This window comes from Hemicordylus capensis, chromosome 2 (assembly GCF_027244095.1).
Source record: "Hemicordylus capensis ecotype Gifberg chromosome 2, rHemCap1.1.pri, whole genome shotgun sequence".
Taxonomy (NCBI): Eukaryota; Metazoa; Chordata; class Lepidosauria; order Squamata; family Cordylidae; genus Hemicordylus; species Hemicordylus capensis.
In genome coordinates, this window is record NC_069658.1 from 48,605,735 (window position 1) to 48,623,218 (window position 17,484).

General features: G+C 43.5%; 1 protein-coding gene across 2 annotated transcripts in view; it reads left to right on the plus strand.

The window, feature by feature from the left end:
- CERT1 (ceramide transporter 1) overlaps nucleotides 1–17,484 on the plus strand; it is a 112,284-nt gene that overhangs the window by 29,731 nt on the left and 65,069 nt on the right. For both annotated transcript variants that reach the window (XM_053291195.1, XM_053291196.1), the window contains exon 3: nucleotides 6,355–6,471. In XM_053291195.1, the coding sequence (XP_053147170.1) occupies nucleotides 6,355–6,471 (117 nt within the window). The remainder of the gene's footprint in view (nucleotides 1–6,354; nucleotides 6,472–17,484) is intronic.

The window sequence follows — 17,484 nt, forward strand, 5'->3', positions numbered from 1 at the left end:
GCAACATTTCCTGGGGTTTTCATTCATCGGGGGAATGTACTTGTAACAATCAGCCAGTAATAGCCTCTCCTTTCCCCTAAAGCAGGCCTGCACAACATAAGGCCTGGGGGCCGGATTCAGCCCACAGGGATTGTTTGACTGGACCTCAGGTATCCTGCAGCAACACAGGAGCTGGGAACTGCCTTACATCACCATCCTATGCATGTTTTCTCAGAAATATGTCCCATGGTGTGCCCAGTGAGGCTTACTCCTATATAAGCATGCCTAGCATTACATCCTGGAAGCAATGGTAATTTGGGGAGAGGAGAGGATTTGGCATTTGTTTGGGGCTGGCACAGGGGAGGTTCTTCGCTTAGGGCAAAGTGGGTGGCGCCCTCCAAAAATTTCAATGCCACCACCATTTTTGGTAACTCACTGCCTCTGTGTGTGACTGCCCTCTACACTCTGTGTGTGACTGCCCTCTACACTGCCCTCTGTGTGTGACTGCCCTCTACACTTCCCTGCCTGCAGCTTGCCTGCCCAGCAGCATTTACATAGGTAGCAGGCTCCTATTGAAAAGGTTGGACAGTATTCTTCCCTTCATTTAAATATTGATGAGGCAGCAGCCAATGAAAAGGCCTGCCTTTGTTTTCATAAAGTGGGCAGAGCTTGAAACAACCTTGAAATGACCTAATAGGAGGAATTGTGTGGATTGACTACCCTATCAGCCAATCAGAGTGGCCAGAGGGGAGGGCCGTCTATTTTGAGAGAGGCAAGACAAAAAGAGCAGGAATCGCCATTTTGTTTAGCACTGCAGTGTTTGTAGGAACAGTTGCTCCTGCATTGTGTGAGGAATGGACTTGAAAATAAGATGTTCAGCAAAGAAACAAACTCCATTGTTAATATAGGACTGGACAACAGTATATTTGTTGTACCCTTGAAATTTGTCTCAGTCTGCCCTGAATGAATGTGCTTTAACTTGTTTGTATATGAGAGTTTTTCTTACATTCAAAAACCAAGCTACCCCTCAAGGCAGTTGCTCAGTGTTTGCAATACGTTCCTAAAGTAAATATCAATTGCATGAACCCTTTGCAAAAGCTCCTTCTATCCCTATGAATTAATATGCCAGCTTTGCTCCCTGCCCCCCACTCAAAACGAATAATTTCCATCTACTTAAAATGGTGGATGGCTAGCTTTGCTTTGTAGCTTTTATAACTGCCAATACAGTATTTAACATTTAGCAACTGTTGGTCTTGAGGATTTCTACTTTTCCTAATTAATTTGTAGTAAATCTTTCAGCCTGTTAGCCCAAATTTGATAGTTCCCTTCTGAAGACTAGAGGAATGTTTTCCCCTTTTGAGTTGCATATTGTTCTCTCCTGCCTCCTTAACAGTTCTTCAGACATCATTAAGGGCTTCTGCATTTACATTAAAAATGGATCACTCACCTATTTTGTCTACCTTCCACAGTAGATCTCGACTTGGAGGCTTGTTAAAGAGAGATGCAGAGTAATTTGGCTAGTGAATGAGAAGGGTTATGTGGTGGGCTGTGCTATGGTGATCATATTCCAAAAGGGAATGGACCACACATTTAAACTAGTTTGAAACCGCTTTGATCATTTTGGGCCTCCTGACCCTCCAAAACAAACAAACAAACAATGGGAACTGCAATTTTGTGCAAATGCCGAGAAGCCTCTATTAGAGCCCTTTCATCAAAGAACTGCAGCTCCCAGTGCCTGGGTGGTGAGGGACCATGGTGATTAAACAGGTTTGAATGTGGCTTAAAATGTGTAGTGTAAACATTAAGAGTTAGGGAAACTGCACCTGTGGAACATTGCTTTTTATCAAAGACTTTAAAGGAGCTGCCATTCTTCTTCTTTTTGGAACAGTGCTCCTCCTCCAATTTGTGCAAATAATGTATTTATGTGTTTTGTCCTTAAACTTTTATTTTATTGCAGGAGCTGGTTCTTATTGTGAAGGGCATGTTGCTAATATACAGTATGTTGGAAATACACATACCTAATAAGGTCATCTGTGAAATATTCCTGCATTGGTTTTGAGGAGTGTCCCCTTCATCTTCCCCTGTCCCATCCCAACTTGTTCCCAAGGTTCCTACAGCCCCCAAAAGCAACCTTTCAGGGAGCTGCTGGGAAGAGAGGTGGGGGAATTTTTTAGCATCCACTTCTATATGCCCAAGCCACCTAATGGCACAGCGGGGAAGTAACCTGCCTACGGAGCAAGGGGTTGCTGGTTCGAATCCCCGCTGGTATGTTTCCCAGACTATGGGAAACTCCTATATCGGGCAGGAGCAATATAGGAAGATGCTGAAAGGCATCATCTCAAATTGTGGTGGGAGGAGGCAATGGTAAACCCCTCCTGTATTCTATCAAAGAAAACCACATGGCTCTGTGATTGCCAGGAGTTGACACCGACTCAATGGCACAACTTTACCTTTACTTTCTATATGCCCACAGGAGTTAGGGTTTTGGGGGGATTTAGTTGCTCCACCCCTGTGCCGCCCAGTTTGGCTCTGCCCACCTCCTGCCCTGCCTGGCACCCACCCAGTCCCAGGAGGCACCAGCTGCCACTGAGCTGGCATGCACTCCAGTGATTGAGCAGGGACAGAACCCATTTTCTGGCCACTATCCTTGTTTAAAACTATGGGTCCATTGACAGGGGGAATAGATCCACAAGTAACTAATAATATTTTTAATTTGAATGTAATGTGAATTGTGTCACTGGAATCCTACAGGCAGGAGTTGAGGGCATGCCCTCTTTCCTGCTGTTACTCCCCTGCAACTGGTACTCAGCGGCATCCAGCCTTTGAGGCTAGAGGTGGCCTCTGACACAGCTAAGCTAAGAAAATGCTAGCCTGCACCCAACCATCCAGGACGGTGTAAAAGACTATAAGCTTTTAAAGGTAATATTGTCTTTTCCTACATTCCAGTTCTTTGCAACTGGGTAACCATGATTTTTAAAGTGTGCTGTCCCGAATATCATCTGCGGTGCTTTTTGAAGTATTCTTGCAACTACTGAGTGTTTTACCTGTAACTAAAAGCTGTGAAAGCCTCAGACCAAAGCTGTTTGTAGTATTTTGAATAAAGTTTATTTTTCTTTTTGTTCTTTGCAATTTTATCCTGTCTCTTGGAGTGGATATTTAACTCAGGAAAGGGGGAGGCCGGAAAGGGATTTTTCTGGTGCAACATGCCTCATTCCATTCAGCGATTTTACCAGTTTTCTCACCACATGTAAACTTGCATGTGGAAGGTTTTTGTATTTTTCTAATAGTAAGAGAAAGAGCGTCTCCCTGGAATTTCACCCAAGTCTGGGGTGTGTGTGTTTAAACTGTTGATAATCGGGTGTGGTGGCAGCATATTATCTACCAGGAATCCAGGAAAGTTTTGGGGGAGAATCCTTTGTTTGTAAAGCATGGAGGGGATGAGTCAGCATTTTCCTTCCACTCACATGGGCTCCCTCTAAGATGAAGGCTAATCATACTGGCTGGATACCTGAGAGGAGGAAAGTGCAATTTAAGAACATGATGTGTTCTTAACACTGGTTCTCAACACCAGTTTAAAAAAGAGAAGGGGCAAAAAATCCTTGCTAGTGAATTTTAAATAATCATAGGCTTTGGGGTATTTGTTACAGTTGCTCAAGGAGATAGTGGAATAGATAGAAAATGGAGCATTACCTTGTCAAGAACCCTAGAGTGACATTCTGCATTGAGTTACTATCCCTGCTCACCCCAACATTTTATGCAGTTTATGTAAAACAAAATGTAGGTGACAATCACAGCACCATTCACTGGGTAACTTCAAAAATAATGTGGCAAGCACAGTTGCCATGAACCACCAGATCCTGGAGCGCACACAGGAGACCAGCTTCCGGTATCAGGATGGCTGTGTCAGCATTGGCTATGCCATCCAAACCCATTAACATCTGCATATTCAACCCTCCTTAGGTTCCCAACCTGGCATCTGTAACCAGCATCAAGCCGTACTTGCCATGTTACATGTGAGACCACCCACTCATATATGAAACTGCGGTGTAACTTGTACCACACGCATGTATGTAGGAGCAGAGAACTACCAAGTGCTTCTGATAGGCATGCACTCTTGAACAGTTTAACATTTTCCTTCCACAAAAGCCTTACAGTTTTAATATACATGTCTGGAGGAGTGGTAGGAACATATGTTTATTTATTTCTTCTTAATGGACCTGAACATAGATTTTATTTTAAGAATTTTGCTGCGTCTTCCAGAGCTGGTCAAGATGAAATATTTGCTACTTGTTATTTGGTAACTTATTTTTATGCTTAAAATCTATATCATCAGTCTTTACAGTTTTTAAAGGTCACATATATTTCACATTTTCTTGATAGTGGTATATTCATCATCATCATCCTCTTGGTTTGAATAGCGCTCGCTTTCTCTCTCTCTCTCTCTCTCTATATATATATATGTGTGTGTGTGTGTATAAAAATATGAAAAAGCCTATTAATGTGAAGTGTTTTAGCATTTCTTCCCTCAAAGGCTTCTGTTCCAAGCAGATCTTGTGACAGTCACTAGACATTTTCAACAACTTTAATAGTTCAGAATGTGGCATTCTGACTAATCTGCCTTGATTGGGATTATAATTTGTGATGGGCAGATGCCTAGTCATGCTCAAGTCTTGCAAAAACAACCATTTCCCCTGCAGCTTAGAAAACAGCTAGATTTTTTTCAAGCCCAATTCCAGGCCTATCATGCAGCTTCACAAAAATGCCCAATATCCTTCTTCCTTGCCTGCCTCCTGCTTAGCTTTCTTGTTGCTCCAGTGAAAGCAGCAGGAGAGTGGAGGGACATTCTCCTCTCCCTGATATCTGACGTGCTGCAGTGGCTGTGCAAGGAACTTTAGGAGCTACAATATTTTCAGAGCTACTGGACAATATAGTAGCCCTGGAAGAAACATCAATTCCAACAGCTCTTTTCACCTGTCATGGAGCCATTGCAGTGGGCCAGGGAGGGGGAAAAGAAGACCTGAAATTCTTCTACTGTTACTACTTATATGCCACTTCTCAACAGAAGTTTCCAAAGCAGTTTACATCAAAAAATAAATCTATATTATTATTCTGCCATGTAGCAACACACGTGTGTGCAGGCATGCATGCATGTGCGAGAGGCAGAGCTTAAGTTCCTCTAAAAGTAAAGATGTATCTAGTATGTTTATCAAGCCTGGATAAAAATCTGAACTGAAGGACTTCTGAGGCATAATACTCAATTTGTATTTGTGGTGAACATTATTAAACTCTCTGGATTCGACTTGCAAGCTCTACTCAGATAATGTTCGGCAGCATTACTAACTGTTACCAGTTTATACTATATAAGAGTATATATTGACCCCTGCTAACTGGGTCAAAACACACCTTTTAAAGTGATGGCTCTTGGATTGAGAAGGGGGGGAAGCAACTGTCCCTATTCATTCCATTGCTTCCAATAGTCGCTTGACATTTCCTTTTATGTTGGCAATAGGGAACCATTATCTCTATATATAACTCTCTATGGTGTACCCGTGGCTAATCACGTATGTGGCAGCTCTCTCAAGAGTTCACAAGCAAGCTGCTGGGAGGGGGAGAGGAAAGTGACAGTGGCTGCAGGGAAGAAAAGGCAACGGGCAGGTGGGCGGAGAGGGAGAGAAAGCGGTAGCCAGAAGGAGAGTGGGCGGAGGGGGAAGGAAGCAGTTGGCAGTGCCAGTGGCTGGCCGAAGAGAGAAAATGCAGGCAGGGCTGAGAATTAAGGGGGCGGAAGGCAGAACTAGAGGTGCAGATGCTCTGCACCCGGGCCAGCTAGCTTCATTTATTTTGCTATGTAAACCACTTTGAGAATTGGACCGTAAACCACAATTGAAAAATGGGACATTAATATGCTTATTTTATACACAATTCTATTTTTAACATTAAATGTTCAGTAGTATAAGCATTATTCCTTAACAGTAAGAAATCTAGAACTATTAGGGGTTTCAAAGCAACAGCTCAGCGGCACAACAGGAAAAGCGGCAGGATGTACTTTACTCATCTTTAAAAGTCCTGCTTCCTGCCCTGCCAAAACGATTTGGTGGGCCACACCAGCGTGATTCGGCGCATCCCTGCTGAACGCGCCCAGTCATTTTATTCACATCCCTAGTCTGCAGGCATCTGGGACTGCAACGTTGCTGGAGATGAGCATGTATGGACCAGCCCCTCGAATGGGAGACCACCTAGGGTCCCATGCATAACTGGAATATATAAACAAAATAAATATTTCTTTAAACAATGTTTAACATGATTTGCAGTACCTTGTAATTTGTCATGGTTGATCTCCTTCATGTTTAATCGCCTTGCTTTTATTTCCTTTCACAGCCCCACGATTTTGACGAGTGCAGATTTGACATTAGTGTAAATGATAGTGTTTGGTACCTACGGGCTCAGGATCCAGATCATAGACAACAATGGATAGATGCAATTGAACAGCACAAGGTATGGCTTCTGTTTCCTAGCAATTAATAATGGTACTGGGTTAAGGATAAGCCTCCAGGGGATTGTTTAACAACTTAAGTGATATTTCTTTGACTGAAAAGCTGGTGCTGCTGTGCCCAAATCCTAGAAACTATTCTACCTATGTCTATATCATTGGTTGTAATACAAATGAATGAAATAAAGGTTGTAAAAATACTTTGCATTTGACAAATGCTGTAGAAATTTCAACCAATAAGAAGTGACATGGTGATGTTGGAAATCAGTGTGTGGCATTTCAGGAAACAGCCAGTATTCCCAGCAAGTGGAGCTTGAGCAAAACATCATATGCTGATGGTACAGTTCAAAAAGAGATGGTTACAATAGATGATACTTGAAATAAAACAGGGAAATCTTGCAGTGGTTATAAAAATGGTCAGCGCTAAAAGGTGCTGTTGGGTTGGTTGGAGATAGATGGATGTAATGGTGGAAGATCACTGGGCAATGAAAAGTCGGATTTCAAGGATTTTGTTAAACTACTTCTGAACTATGATTTAGTTTTTCTTAGATGCGTTTGCTCTTTTATCTTGTGTGGTCATTAAGCAGAAAAAAGATTTATAATCTTCTTAAAGCTAATCTTTTGATTTGGTTCTGAATGAATCAACCCATGCTGATGTGATAGTGCAAGGGACAAGCAGTATATTTTCATGGTGGTGTTCTGTAGTTACAAAAGGAGCTAACTTTCCATTAAACATCTTTGAAAAATCCTATGTGCTCTGTTAATTTAATTTGGATAGTTACAGGCTGCATTTTCTGCCCCACTCAAAGGAGTGCATGATAAAATACAAAGTCTTTAAAAGGCTATAAAGCCAGAAAACCTAGGAACTTGCATAGCAGTAGTTTGAAAGATTGAATCTACTTATACAGCTAAGTGAGGAATGCTTTAAAAAAAAACACAATAGTTTTCAAAGTTTGTCTAAATGATAGCATAGTAAAGAAATGGAGATTCATCAGACACAAGAGAGAGCATTCCGCAGACAGAAGGCACCACTGACAGAATCTTTGTGTTCTGCCTTCCTATCAATCACACCAACTTGTCAGTCACACAAAAGGCAAGACATAGAGGCAGGGCATCACTAACAGTTCTTAGGAAATGAGGAGAAGCATGTGGGAGTAGACAGTCCCTAAGGTATACAGGGCCCTGACCCTACAGACAAAATCAACACTCTGTGCCTAGAGGCCAATAGGCTTCCAGTTCAGCAGAGCAAAATTGCAGGGTTATGCTCTGTGTTCTCCTGTTAGGCCAGGGCTGCTGCATTTTGCACTAGCTGCAAGATTTTTTTTATCTTCAGACATGCAACACAGAGTGGACTATGGTAGTCTGTATAGGAGATTCCTAAATGATCCAGGAGAAAGAGGACATCACTTACCATCCTAAGACAGTAAAAAGGGTTCCTTGCTACTGCTCCCAATTGAGAATTGGTAAGAAAGCAGGGGTGAGACAAAAAAGGTGCTCCATCATGGAGATTGTGATCCTATCAAGTACAGGTAAATCCACTCTCCCATATCTCTTAGTTCGTCTGCCACTAGCAGTCTTTTGTTTGGATTCAGTTTCTTAGCCACCAGCCTGTGAACATGTCCAGGCAGTCATTCAGGCAGGGTTGATCTTGCTAGTGTTGAGCTGTGTGGGGGGAAAATAGTTGGGTATTATTAGCAATCTGTCTGTATAGATACAGACAATTCTAAATCGCAAGTTCTGTTAACTTCCTGCTGAGTAACTGCAAAGCTGTGAAATGTTATCAAGGTGGTATTCCTATATATGATTACTTGGGAGTAAGCCCCATTAAACACAGTGGGTCATGCTTGTAAGTAAATATGATAGGACCAGTTGTTTATATAATAGCTACAAATAAGCTGGGGTTTGTGTGTGGTGTTTTCTAAAAATGCACCAGCTTATTTGTGGAGAGTGTCAGTACATTGGTTAGTGTCCACAGCAGTCAAATATGAAAAACTTGCTGAGATGAAATAAAATTACAATATATGATATAATTTTAATATATAAATTAGATATTAGAGCCATTTGTGCTAGCCTGTTTTACCTTGCTCTTGTGCTCTTTGTTGAAAGATCAGACTCCTGAAATGATAAACTTTGTAGTTATAGCATATGTATGGGTGGAACTATAATCGGGCAAAGGGAGACAGTTGTCTGGGGGCCGCACTGCCTCGAAGGCCCCCCAGAGACATGTCACATGACTCCCCATTGCCCACCAGCCCAGCCTCAAGGCCCCTCACTCAGCCAGCACCCTTGCCCTGTTGGCCCTCTCTCCTGCTTGCCCTCCTGGCTGGCACTCTAAGTAGCCTGCAAGCTCCTTCTCTCCCTTCCTCTCAGCTGATCGGCGCATGGGCGGGGCTTCCAGAGAGGCCTCCATGCAGGCCTCCCTGAAGCCTGGAGTGCAGGCCGGCAGGCAGCAAGGAAGGAAGGAGGCAAGTGGCAGGCAGAGTGGCCAGCACTGGCTGCCCTTACCCACCACGGTTCTCTGAAGACCCTCTGGCCAGCCCAGCCTTTGCCAGTAATGGAGGTAAAATGTGAATTCTTTTTGTGGTCTCCCCCATATATAGGGTTATGCTTGCTTGCAGTAGGACTTTGATATGGTGGGGTGGGGAGAGACTGAGAAGTCTCTGAATATTTAATTTGAAACAGATTGGAAAATTTGCTGGCTCTAAAAAAAAAAAACACTATCTAAAAAGTCCTATAAGTGGCTTGTTTCATGGCAGAAAATTACAAAAACTTCTGGAACAAACAATATTTTATTTATTCATTCATAAATGCACTTATGTTCAAGTTGTTTTGCAACCCAGACGGTCTGAGTGAGAACTGTGAAGCTGGTTGGAGAGGTCCAAAAACCTCACTCACACTATTTACACTGTATGAGGTTGCAATTCTCCACACACTTACCTGGGACTTTTACACACAGCAGGCTTTACTGCAAGTTTACTGGGAGGCTTTACTGCAAAATTGAAGTTGTCCCAAAGAACCAACGCAAAATAGTGGTGTTGTTCTTTACTCTGGATATAAATAAGGTACACTCTAACTAGCAGTGAAAAACCTGAATTGCATGTGAACTGCTCCCCAATAACTTGCAGGGACTTCGGGGTAAATCTGGCCAACATGTGAATGCAGCACCTCCATTCCAGAGGAGATGTGTGTTAAAGGGCTTTAAAAGCCCCATGTGAAAAATCTCCTGGACTCAAACTTTACTGAATTTGCTCAGAATTCTGAGAAAACATACACAGGCTCACACTGCATAGTTGAAAATCTCCTTTGCTAATCTGCAGTGAGGAGCCCATTTTAATAATTAGTGTTTCTAGTGTGTTCTGGGCATTAAAAGTAGCACAAGTATACAGTATTCAATGTATATCACTATATACTGTGAAGTGTGTATTCTGTAAAACGTATTTCCAGGCAGCATACTTCTTTTGAAATATCAGACTTAAATCCTTGGGGGTCTGGGGTGTGCGGAAGCCCTGGACTTTGAGGCGGGGGGGCATTTTAAAATCTCCTCTCTGGGCCCAATCCAACCTTGCTACGCCCCTGAGCATATGGCCAAGAGAAAGTACACATTTTAAAACTAATATTGCAGTGTTTGCATTTTGTCTGTCACAGTCCATTTTTTAATTGTAAAATGGTAGATAAATGCCTTTAACCTGGTTCTGCAGGCTTGTCATTCAGGGCCAATGCTCGTATCAAAACATGGTTGAAATTTGGATGAGTTGGAGAAGCAGCGTGACATGTATATGTACTGTTCAAGCGAGAAGAGATTTTAAAAAAATCTCCGGGCACACTTAAAGCCTTGAGCATGCCTAAAGGAGCTCTTTGGATCTTGACCCATGCTTATGCTAAGCAATGCTCTCATCTCCTCTGCTCCAGTGCACTGTAGTGTTCAGCAATAAATGCCAGTGTTGCTGATGCATGAATAATAGGCACTGTTAAATGCTCTATTTTAGTGACATCAGGGACATGTATTGCCCAGTGCTGGGCTACTGGATTGTGAAGTGTATAAAACAGTCTGCAAGGGCCTGCAGAAGTGCTTTCATAAGTCCACAGATCCTTGTTGCCTTCCTGGGTGTTGCGTCATTCTCAGTTTACTAAATTATGTGAACTGTGTGTTATTCTGGAGTGATACACACAGTCCCATAAGTAGGAGGCCAGTCGGTTGGTACTTGATGTGAAACATTTCAGCAGACTGCTGCCAGCCAAGGAGTGGGGCTCTGCCATGGGTTGTGGGGTTTCCTGCATTGCCAGTGGCAGGCTCCAAAATGGCCTGGCTGATCATCTGTATTTGTGATTGTGTGGCCTGCTCCTGAAGAACAGGTCCAAACATAAGTTTGTTACAGAAATTCAGTAATAAGAAGGGATATTAGAAATGGTCAGCCATGAGGTAGCTATTGCATGATTTTGAATGCTCAGCATTAATACCAGTGCTCTAGTCCCTGCAAGAAACCACCTCCTATGGAGGAGTCTCAGTGTGTACTTGTATGTACAGCTTGCAGTTCTCAGGAGCCATTCCCAAGATTACAACAGCTGGAAAGTTGGGTGTTTGTGTGCTTTGCCATCACAGAAGTCATTGCTGTCTGTGTCCTGTACAGTTGCTTCACATGTTCCTGTACCCAGGAAAGACTGCATAAAGAACTAAGCAGCTGATTTTTGTTGGTGAATTGGTTCTTCGTTTTCCCATCAGTCTATTTGGATCTGTTTCTGGACATGAAAAGCCACACAGTGGAATCAGAGGAATCAAAGATAAGTTTGTATGAAGGAGGGTTTTTTCCTGTGCCTTTAACTTGTTGGGACTACTAGAAAAGTGCCATATCTACTATGTTCATGCCCATCTTAGAATTTTATATATGTATATAAATAAATAACTGGGGACCCATCTGCTTGTTTATATCCTCAGTAGGCATTATGGAAGAAATAACGGATTTGGTGTTTCACTTCTAGTATTTACCCTCTGCTGATATTGGCTACATAATAGGGGGCATGGAAACACTGGAAAACATTAACTAAACTATCTTAGCAATATCTCTGCTGATATTGGCTACTTAGTAGGAGGCATGGAAACACTGGAAAACATTAACTAAACTATCTTATCAGTAGGCTTCATGATAGTGTCCTAGAGATTGTGGCTCCTGAGGGGTGCAAACGATATTACATGCTGCCTGCAATAGTATTCTGAGCACTTTTATTTTTTTAAGCAAGACTTCTTCAGGTGAAGGGCAATCTTAAAACTGAGAAGTACTAGGGATGTCTAACCTCTTGCTTGCTCCAATTGCTGCCCAAGTAGTTCCTCTTGGGGATGTCAAAGGTGTTTGTCCTTGCAAGTGGGAGTTTTGGATTAGACCCATAAGGAGAAGAGACGCAGGCGTGGTGCTTTCAAGTGACGAAAGGCTTAAGTACCCCTCCCCCTTCTGCCATCTCTGGATTCTCCTCCTTTCAAGGGGCCTCTCCATTTTTTTAAAGATAGGGGTTATAAAAGTGTGGATCATGACCCTCCTGTGGAGCCGCAAGCAACATCAAAGGTCAGGAGGGAACTGTCAGGAAGCAGGGGCCTTATCTGATATCTCCAAGGCACAGAAAGGGAAGTGGGAGCTGATGACTCTGCGGCTTCACTGCTTACTAAGCTGAGGCAGGCACCGTAGAGGCAGGTCTTTGACTGATGGGCCAGATGAGAGTCCCCAAGAGGAACTTTGGCCAAAGAAGCACCACTGCTGTGCCTACCCTCTGCTGTGTACATGGCAGAGGAGCTGAATGGTTGGCTCCCATCTCCCTGTCCGCCTCCTGTTGCCTTTGAGCTCTTCTCCTGAGAAGGCACTCTCTTCTGACCTATTGGCCAAAAAATTGCCGCTGCTGTGTCTGCTCTCAACTTGGTGGATTTTCGTGACAAAAAGCAGAATGTAACAAAATGATTGCTAGCGGGCATTTAGTTCTTCAACCCTGTGAGAAATGATGGTTTGTTGTCTTTGGGACTCTCCACAATTAATAACCAACACCTCAGGCTTGCTAATGCTGTTGATGTAAGTGTATTATTTCTATTAAGACCTGTAATGCTGGCTGAAACCTTAGCTGTGTGTCGAAAGAGTTGACCCAACGAGATGCTATCTTTGCCTCTCCTTGGATTTTGAACCAAGGCAGGCAGCTTTTCAAAGGTATTTCATTCAGGGTTCTGTGTACTTTGATCTGGTCTTGTTTTTTAAAAAAAGAAATCTGCATTATAGATCGATGCAAATTAAGTATTTTATTAGTTAGCGGTGTTTGACTATCTTTCTTTTAAAATGTTCAAGCATAAACACAAATTAACAATAGAAACAATAAATAAAACCGTCCTAAGTATTTGCTTGGGGAAGAACTGTAGCTCAGTGACGGGGCATCTGCTTTGCATGTGAAACATCTCAAGCTCAGTGCCTGGCATCTTCGGCTGGGAAAGACCCCTGTCGGAAACCCTGGAGAGCCACTGCCAGGTGGTGTATGTAGGCAGCATTGAGCTAGAGGGACCAATGGTCTAGCCCTGTATAAGGCAACTTCTTGTAGCTTTTGCTCATCATCAGAGCAAAGAGCTATGTAATGGAAGGTACAGAAGCCCTGAGGTCTGAATCTTCCAGGCTCCTGAGACTTCACCAAGTAGTACCTACATCCTTAAGCTTTAGGAAAACCTTTTTGAAGGAGAGCTGAAATTCTCAGGATGTAGAATTGTGTGTGTGGGGGGGGGGGATTGTACCTGTGTGGTGAGAATGCAGAATCACCCACTAGAATTTAATTAGTGTTCAGGTTCTATATTACTGTCCTGGTAAGAAATAAAATTAAGCATTACCACTTTATAACATATCCTGACTATAGACCACTTTTATGTACGTTTTGCTCAGAAATGTCCAGGCCTGAGATTTCTTGTTAAATGCCCAACTCTACCTCAACTGTATTGTGACTCTCAAGATATCAGTTCACAAAACCTGTAACAGTACAGAATTTGCAGCTAAAGCTGGGCGTTTGTAAACCTCTAATCATTTAAAACTAGGCTGTCTTGAAAACATTTTAAATGCAGAATAACTGGAAAGAAATGGAAGCAGGATAAAGGTTACTGCTGGACTTTGACCAATAGTAACCTCCAGCAGTGTCTTAATACTCTTCTTATTGCCTCCATCTAGTGGCCATGAGTGTGTATTGCATGTACTTTGACAGGTTTTTCCCCCCTAAGTAAGATTTGTGTTCCTGTCCTTGGGGTGTAGTGCCTGGATGATATGACTAAACAGTAGAGAGAGAATGTTGTGAAATGAGGGTGCATTCTCAGGTTCCTACACTAGCAGATGGGAGTGTGTAAGAGTTTTGTATAAGATGCAGTAGGTTGGGCTTATTTATGATGTAATACTTTCCGCAGGCCTAAATGTACACTGCATTTGTAGATTTGTTCAGTCCATTTACTTAAAAGGCTTCTTCTCATCTTCTCTTGTCACACTGTTAATGTTTCCTGTCTCCCCAGGGTTAAGAGAAATTGCAGGTTCCTGTAAACCTGGAACTTGAAATGTTTAGCCTTGGTGGGAATTGGGTGGAAAATCTAGAATTGGTGTCTAGGAATCTGATTCTGGCTACCGATTTTATGACCAACATGCCATTCTGTGGGAGCTCTGAGCTACTCCATTAACTCTTATGCTTTTATTGGCAGGGGTGGTAGAGGCTGGCATGCCCATGATTGCATTGTAAATGCAAAATACATTAATTTGAATATTTCCATTCTTTCTGTTTTGAAAAAACAAGTGCCCAGCTCTCATACTTGTGAAGGAAAAGACATGAAGATATCTTTGGTAAAAACTTGGAAAACATAATAGTGTTTGTCTGAATTCCTCCATTGACTGTGGTGTTTGACTTAGCTACCCTTGATGACTTCAATATTCACTACTAATGCAGCTACCCACCTTGTCTTTCTGACCCTACCTTTGGCCTAGGACTTCTGGGTTGACTCCCATGCTTGTTGCCTTTGCCATCCTCTTGATCTTGTCATTTCTAAGAACTGTTCTGTGTTACATCTGTCCTCTGCAGAATTCCTCTTCTCTGACCATTGCAATGTCAGTTTCAATCCTGCACCTTCTCCACTTGTACTTGTCCCTGCATGCTTGGACCCATGTTGTATACACAAGTGCACACACAAGGGGTTGTGCGTCTGTGGCTGGAACATCACCCCCACCCCCAGCATACATCTTGAAGTTGGGGATATTACTCAAGTATCTTTCCCTACAGCAGTGCAGCCAATTCTGACAAGCCAGGGAAACAGGCAGTTTCAATCTGTCCAGTAGAGTAGGCCCGGATTGACTAGCACTAATCAGCAAGTGTGGATAACAATAGATGAGGTCTGGACCGTGAAGTATTGACCTAGAGCACCCTGGGGGTGGGGGATGTGTTAAGAATGAGGAGGCCAGAACTTTTTAAAGGAAGAAGGGATACAGCACAACTATCAGGTGTGGAGTATTGGTTGCAATAACAAGATTGGAGGCTGTTCCAAGAGGGAGACCTGTTTGGAAAAGCAAAAGTTCAGAAGTGAGTGCAAAGACAAGTGCTTAGGTGGGAGATCTCAGAACAGTAGGGCAGAGCTCCCACCAGCAACCCCAGTTCCGAGCTCTTGTGTCAGTAACATAATTTTTTGGACACAAGAAAGCAAACAGCAAGTCTTCTCAGTGGGAAATTTCCAGGGGCTCTCAAGACAGATAGGTGGGCATGCTGATGATTTCATTGAGAGCTGTGGGAACTGAGTGCGTGAGCCAGGACTATCTGGTAGGAGTGCAAAGGCAGTAAGGCTCTTAGTGTGCCAGTTCAGTCAAGAGTTGCTCTAATATATTATGATGGGGTTAGGTTGGTTTGTTGGGATCTTCCATTGCCCCAATACCCTTAGTTGCTTGGACAGCAATTTAGCCTCATTAATTTAAGCGCACAGGGTGCAGCTCCTGCTTTTCCCAGGCTCAAAGTACCAACTCCCTGCCTACAAGAAATACACTAGTCCTCAAAGCACAAGCTGAGCACATGTGCAGTTTTGCTTAGGATGGAGGTTAAGTTCCAAGGTGTGGAGGACCTCTGGCAACACTCAAGTCTTTGTGACCTGTAGTCTGTGGCAGGGATTCTCAGCTTTGGGTCCCCAGATGTTATTGGACTTCAACTCCCAAAATCCCCAGCCCCAGTGGCCTTTGGTTGGGGGTTATTGAAGTCCAATAACATCTGGGGATCCAGCGTTGAGAATCCCTAGTCTATGGCATCATGGATCTCTCTGAGGCAATGGCCCCCTTTATCTTCTCTGTCATTTCTGCCTACTCCCTATAAGACAGCAGCGGACTCAATCCGGGGACTCTGACAAAAAGGCCAGAGTGCTTTCCTCCCTGCACCAGTGCAGTGTGTTTCTGGCAAAGGAAGCTGTTGGCCTGATCTTTATGCTGTAGTGCAGGCCTGCTCAATTTAGCCCCCCCCAAGCTGTTTTTGTACAACAACTCCCATAATCCGCAGCCACAGTGGCCAATAGCCAGGGATTATGGGATTTGTAGGCCAACATTTGCAGGAGGGCTGAAGTTGTAGTGCCACCCAGGAAATAGCCAGAGCAGGTGCTCAGAAGCCTAGCTGGACTAATGATCAGGGCTGCCAATAGTCCTTGTGCCCATATAATGGTTGCTTCAGGCCTGGTTTTTCAGTCTGAGTAACTTGTCACTGTGTACCAACTCCTGTACCTCTCCTCCCTGGACTGCTGTCTCTTGGAATCTGACTATCTGCTGGACCTTGACTACATACTAACTCCTCTGCTCTCCACCTCAGCTTTGGTCTAACTTGGACTACAAACTCGGCTCTGGCCCTTACAATTGATGTTTTGCAGACCTCATCCTACAACACCCTGACGCTTCTTAGAATTAATTTCCACACTCAGCTCCTCCCTATCCTTAATGCTTGACATGCTTGCCCCACTGTTTTACCAAGCAGTTCACCCCAGGCCTGGCTTAGTCCCTCCATTTGTTATGCACACCCTTGCTCTGAGCCTCTGAGTGCCTTTGGAGGAAAACTAGACTTGGCTGACCTTGTTCAGTTTAAATCCATGCTCCTTTTCATCTGTTATTCTTCTGGCTTAGGAACATTACTATATGCCACTCTGACCTACATCTATTCTAACACTTACCGAGTTTTGTCTCTTAACATCAGTACTCCACCAAAGCCTGCCTATTTGTGTCCCCACTTCCACCCCCAGGAGCTCACCTCCTTCAGTGATAAAAACTAAAGCTGTCCACGATTTCTCTACCTCTTTTTCAATCTTTTGCTCCTTATCCCCAATATCTCTGGATGAAATGGCCACTGATGTCCATACTAATCCCCCCTCATGCTCCCTTAAGCCTATTCCTTCCCAACACCCAGTTATCATTGCCAACACCCAGTTATCATTGCCATTGCTATTTCTCCATCACTACCATGTCAAGTTATCCTTCTCCTTTGGGTTCTTCCCTACCGTGTCCAAACATGCAGTCATCTTTATTCTCAAAAATGCCTTCCTTGACTACTTCTTTGCCCTCTAACTATTGGATGATGTCAGTTCTTTCCTTTGACTCCAAACTCTTTGATGTCTCCACTGACTTGGCTCTCCCTCATCCAACCCTACTGTTGACCCCTTACCATTTTTCTTCTGCGCTCTGCCTTGCTGAATAAAATCATGATCACCTCATTGCCAACCCCAAAGGTCTCTACTGTGTCCTTGTTTGTCTTGACTTTGGCTGATTTCAATACAGCTGAGCATCCTTTCCTGCTTGAGCGCCTCACTTCATGAGGCTTTTGCAGCTGTTACTTGATTTGCCTTCTGCCTGTTAGCACTTCCATGAGGAAAGCTCCTCCCCCCACTCTTGTGTAGTGACCTCTGCTCTTCCAGCTCTACTGCCTTGAGCTATCCAGATGTCTCTTGCTCTGTCACATCCCTTCCCACTTCCCCTTGCTGCTCCCTATGCATTCATAGGTGCACCTAGGTAATTTTGAAGCCT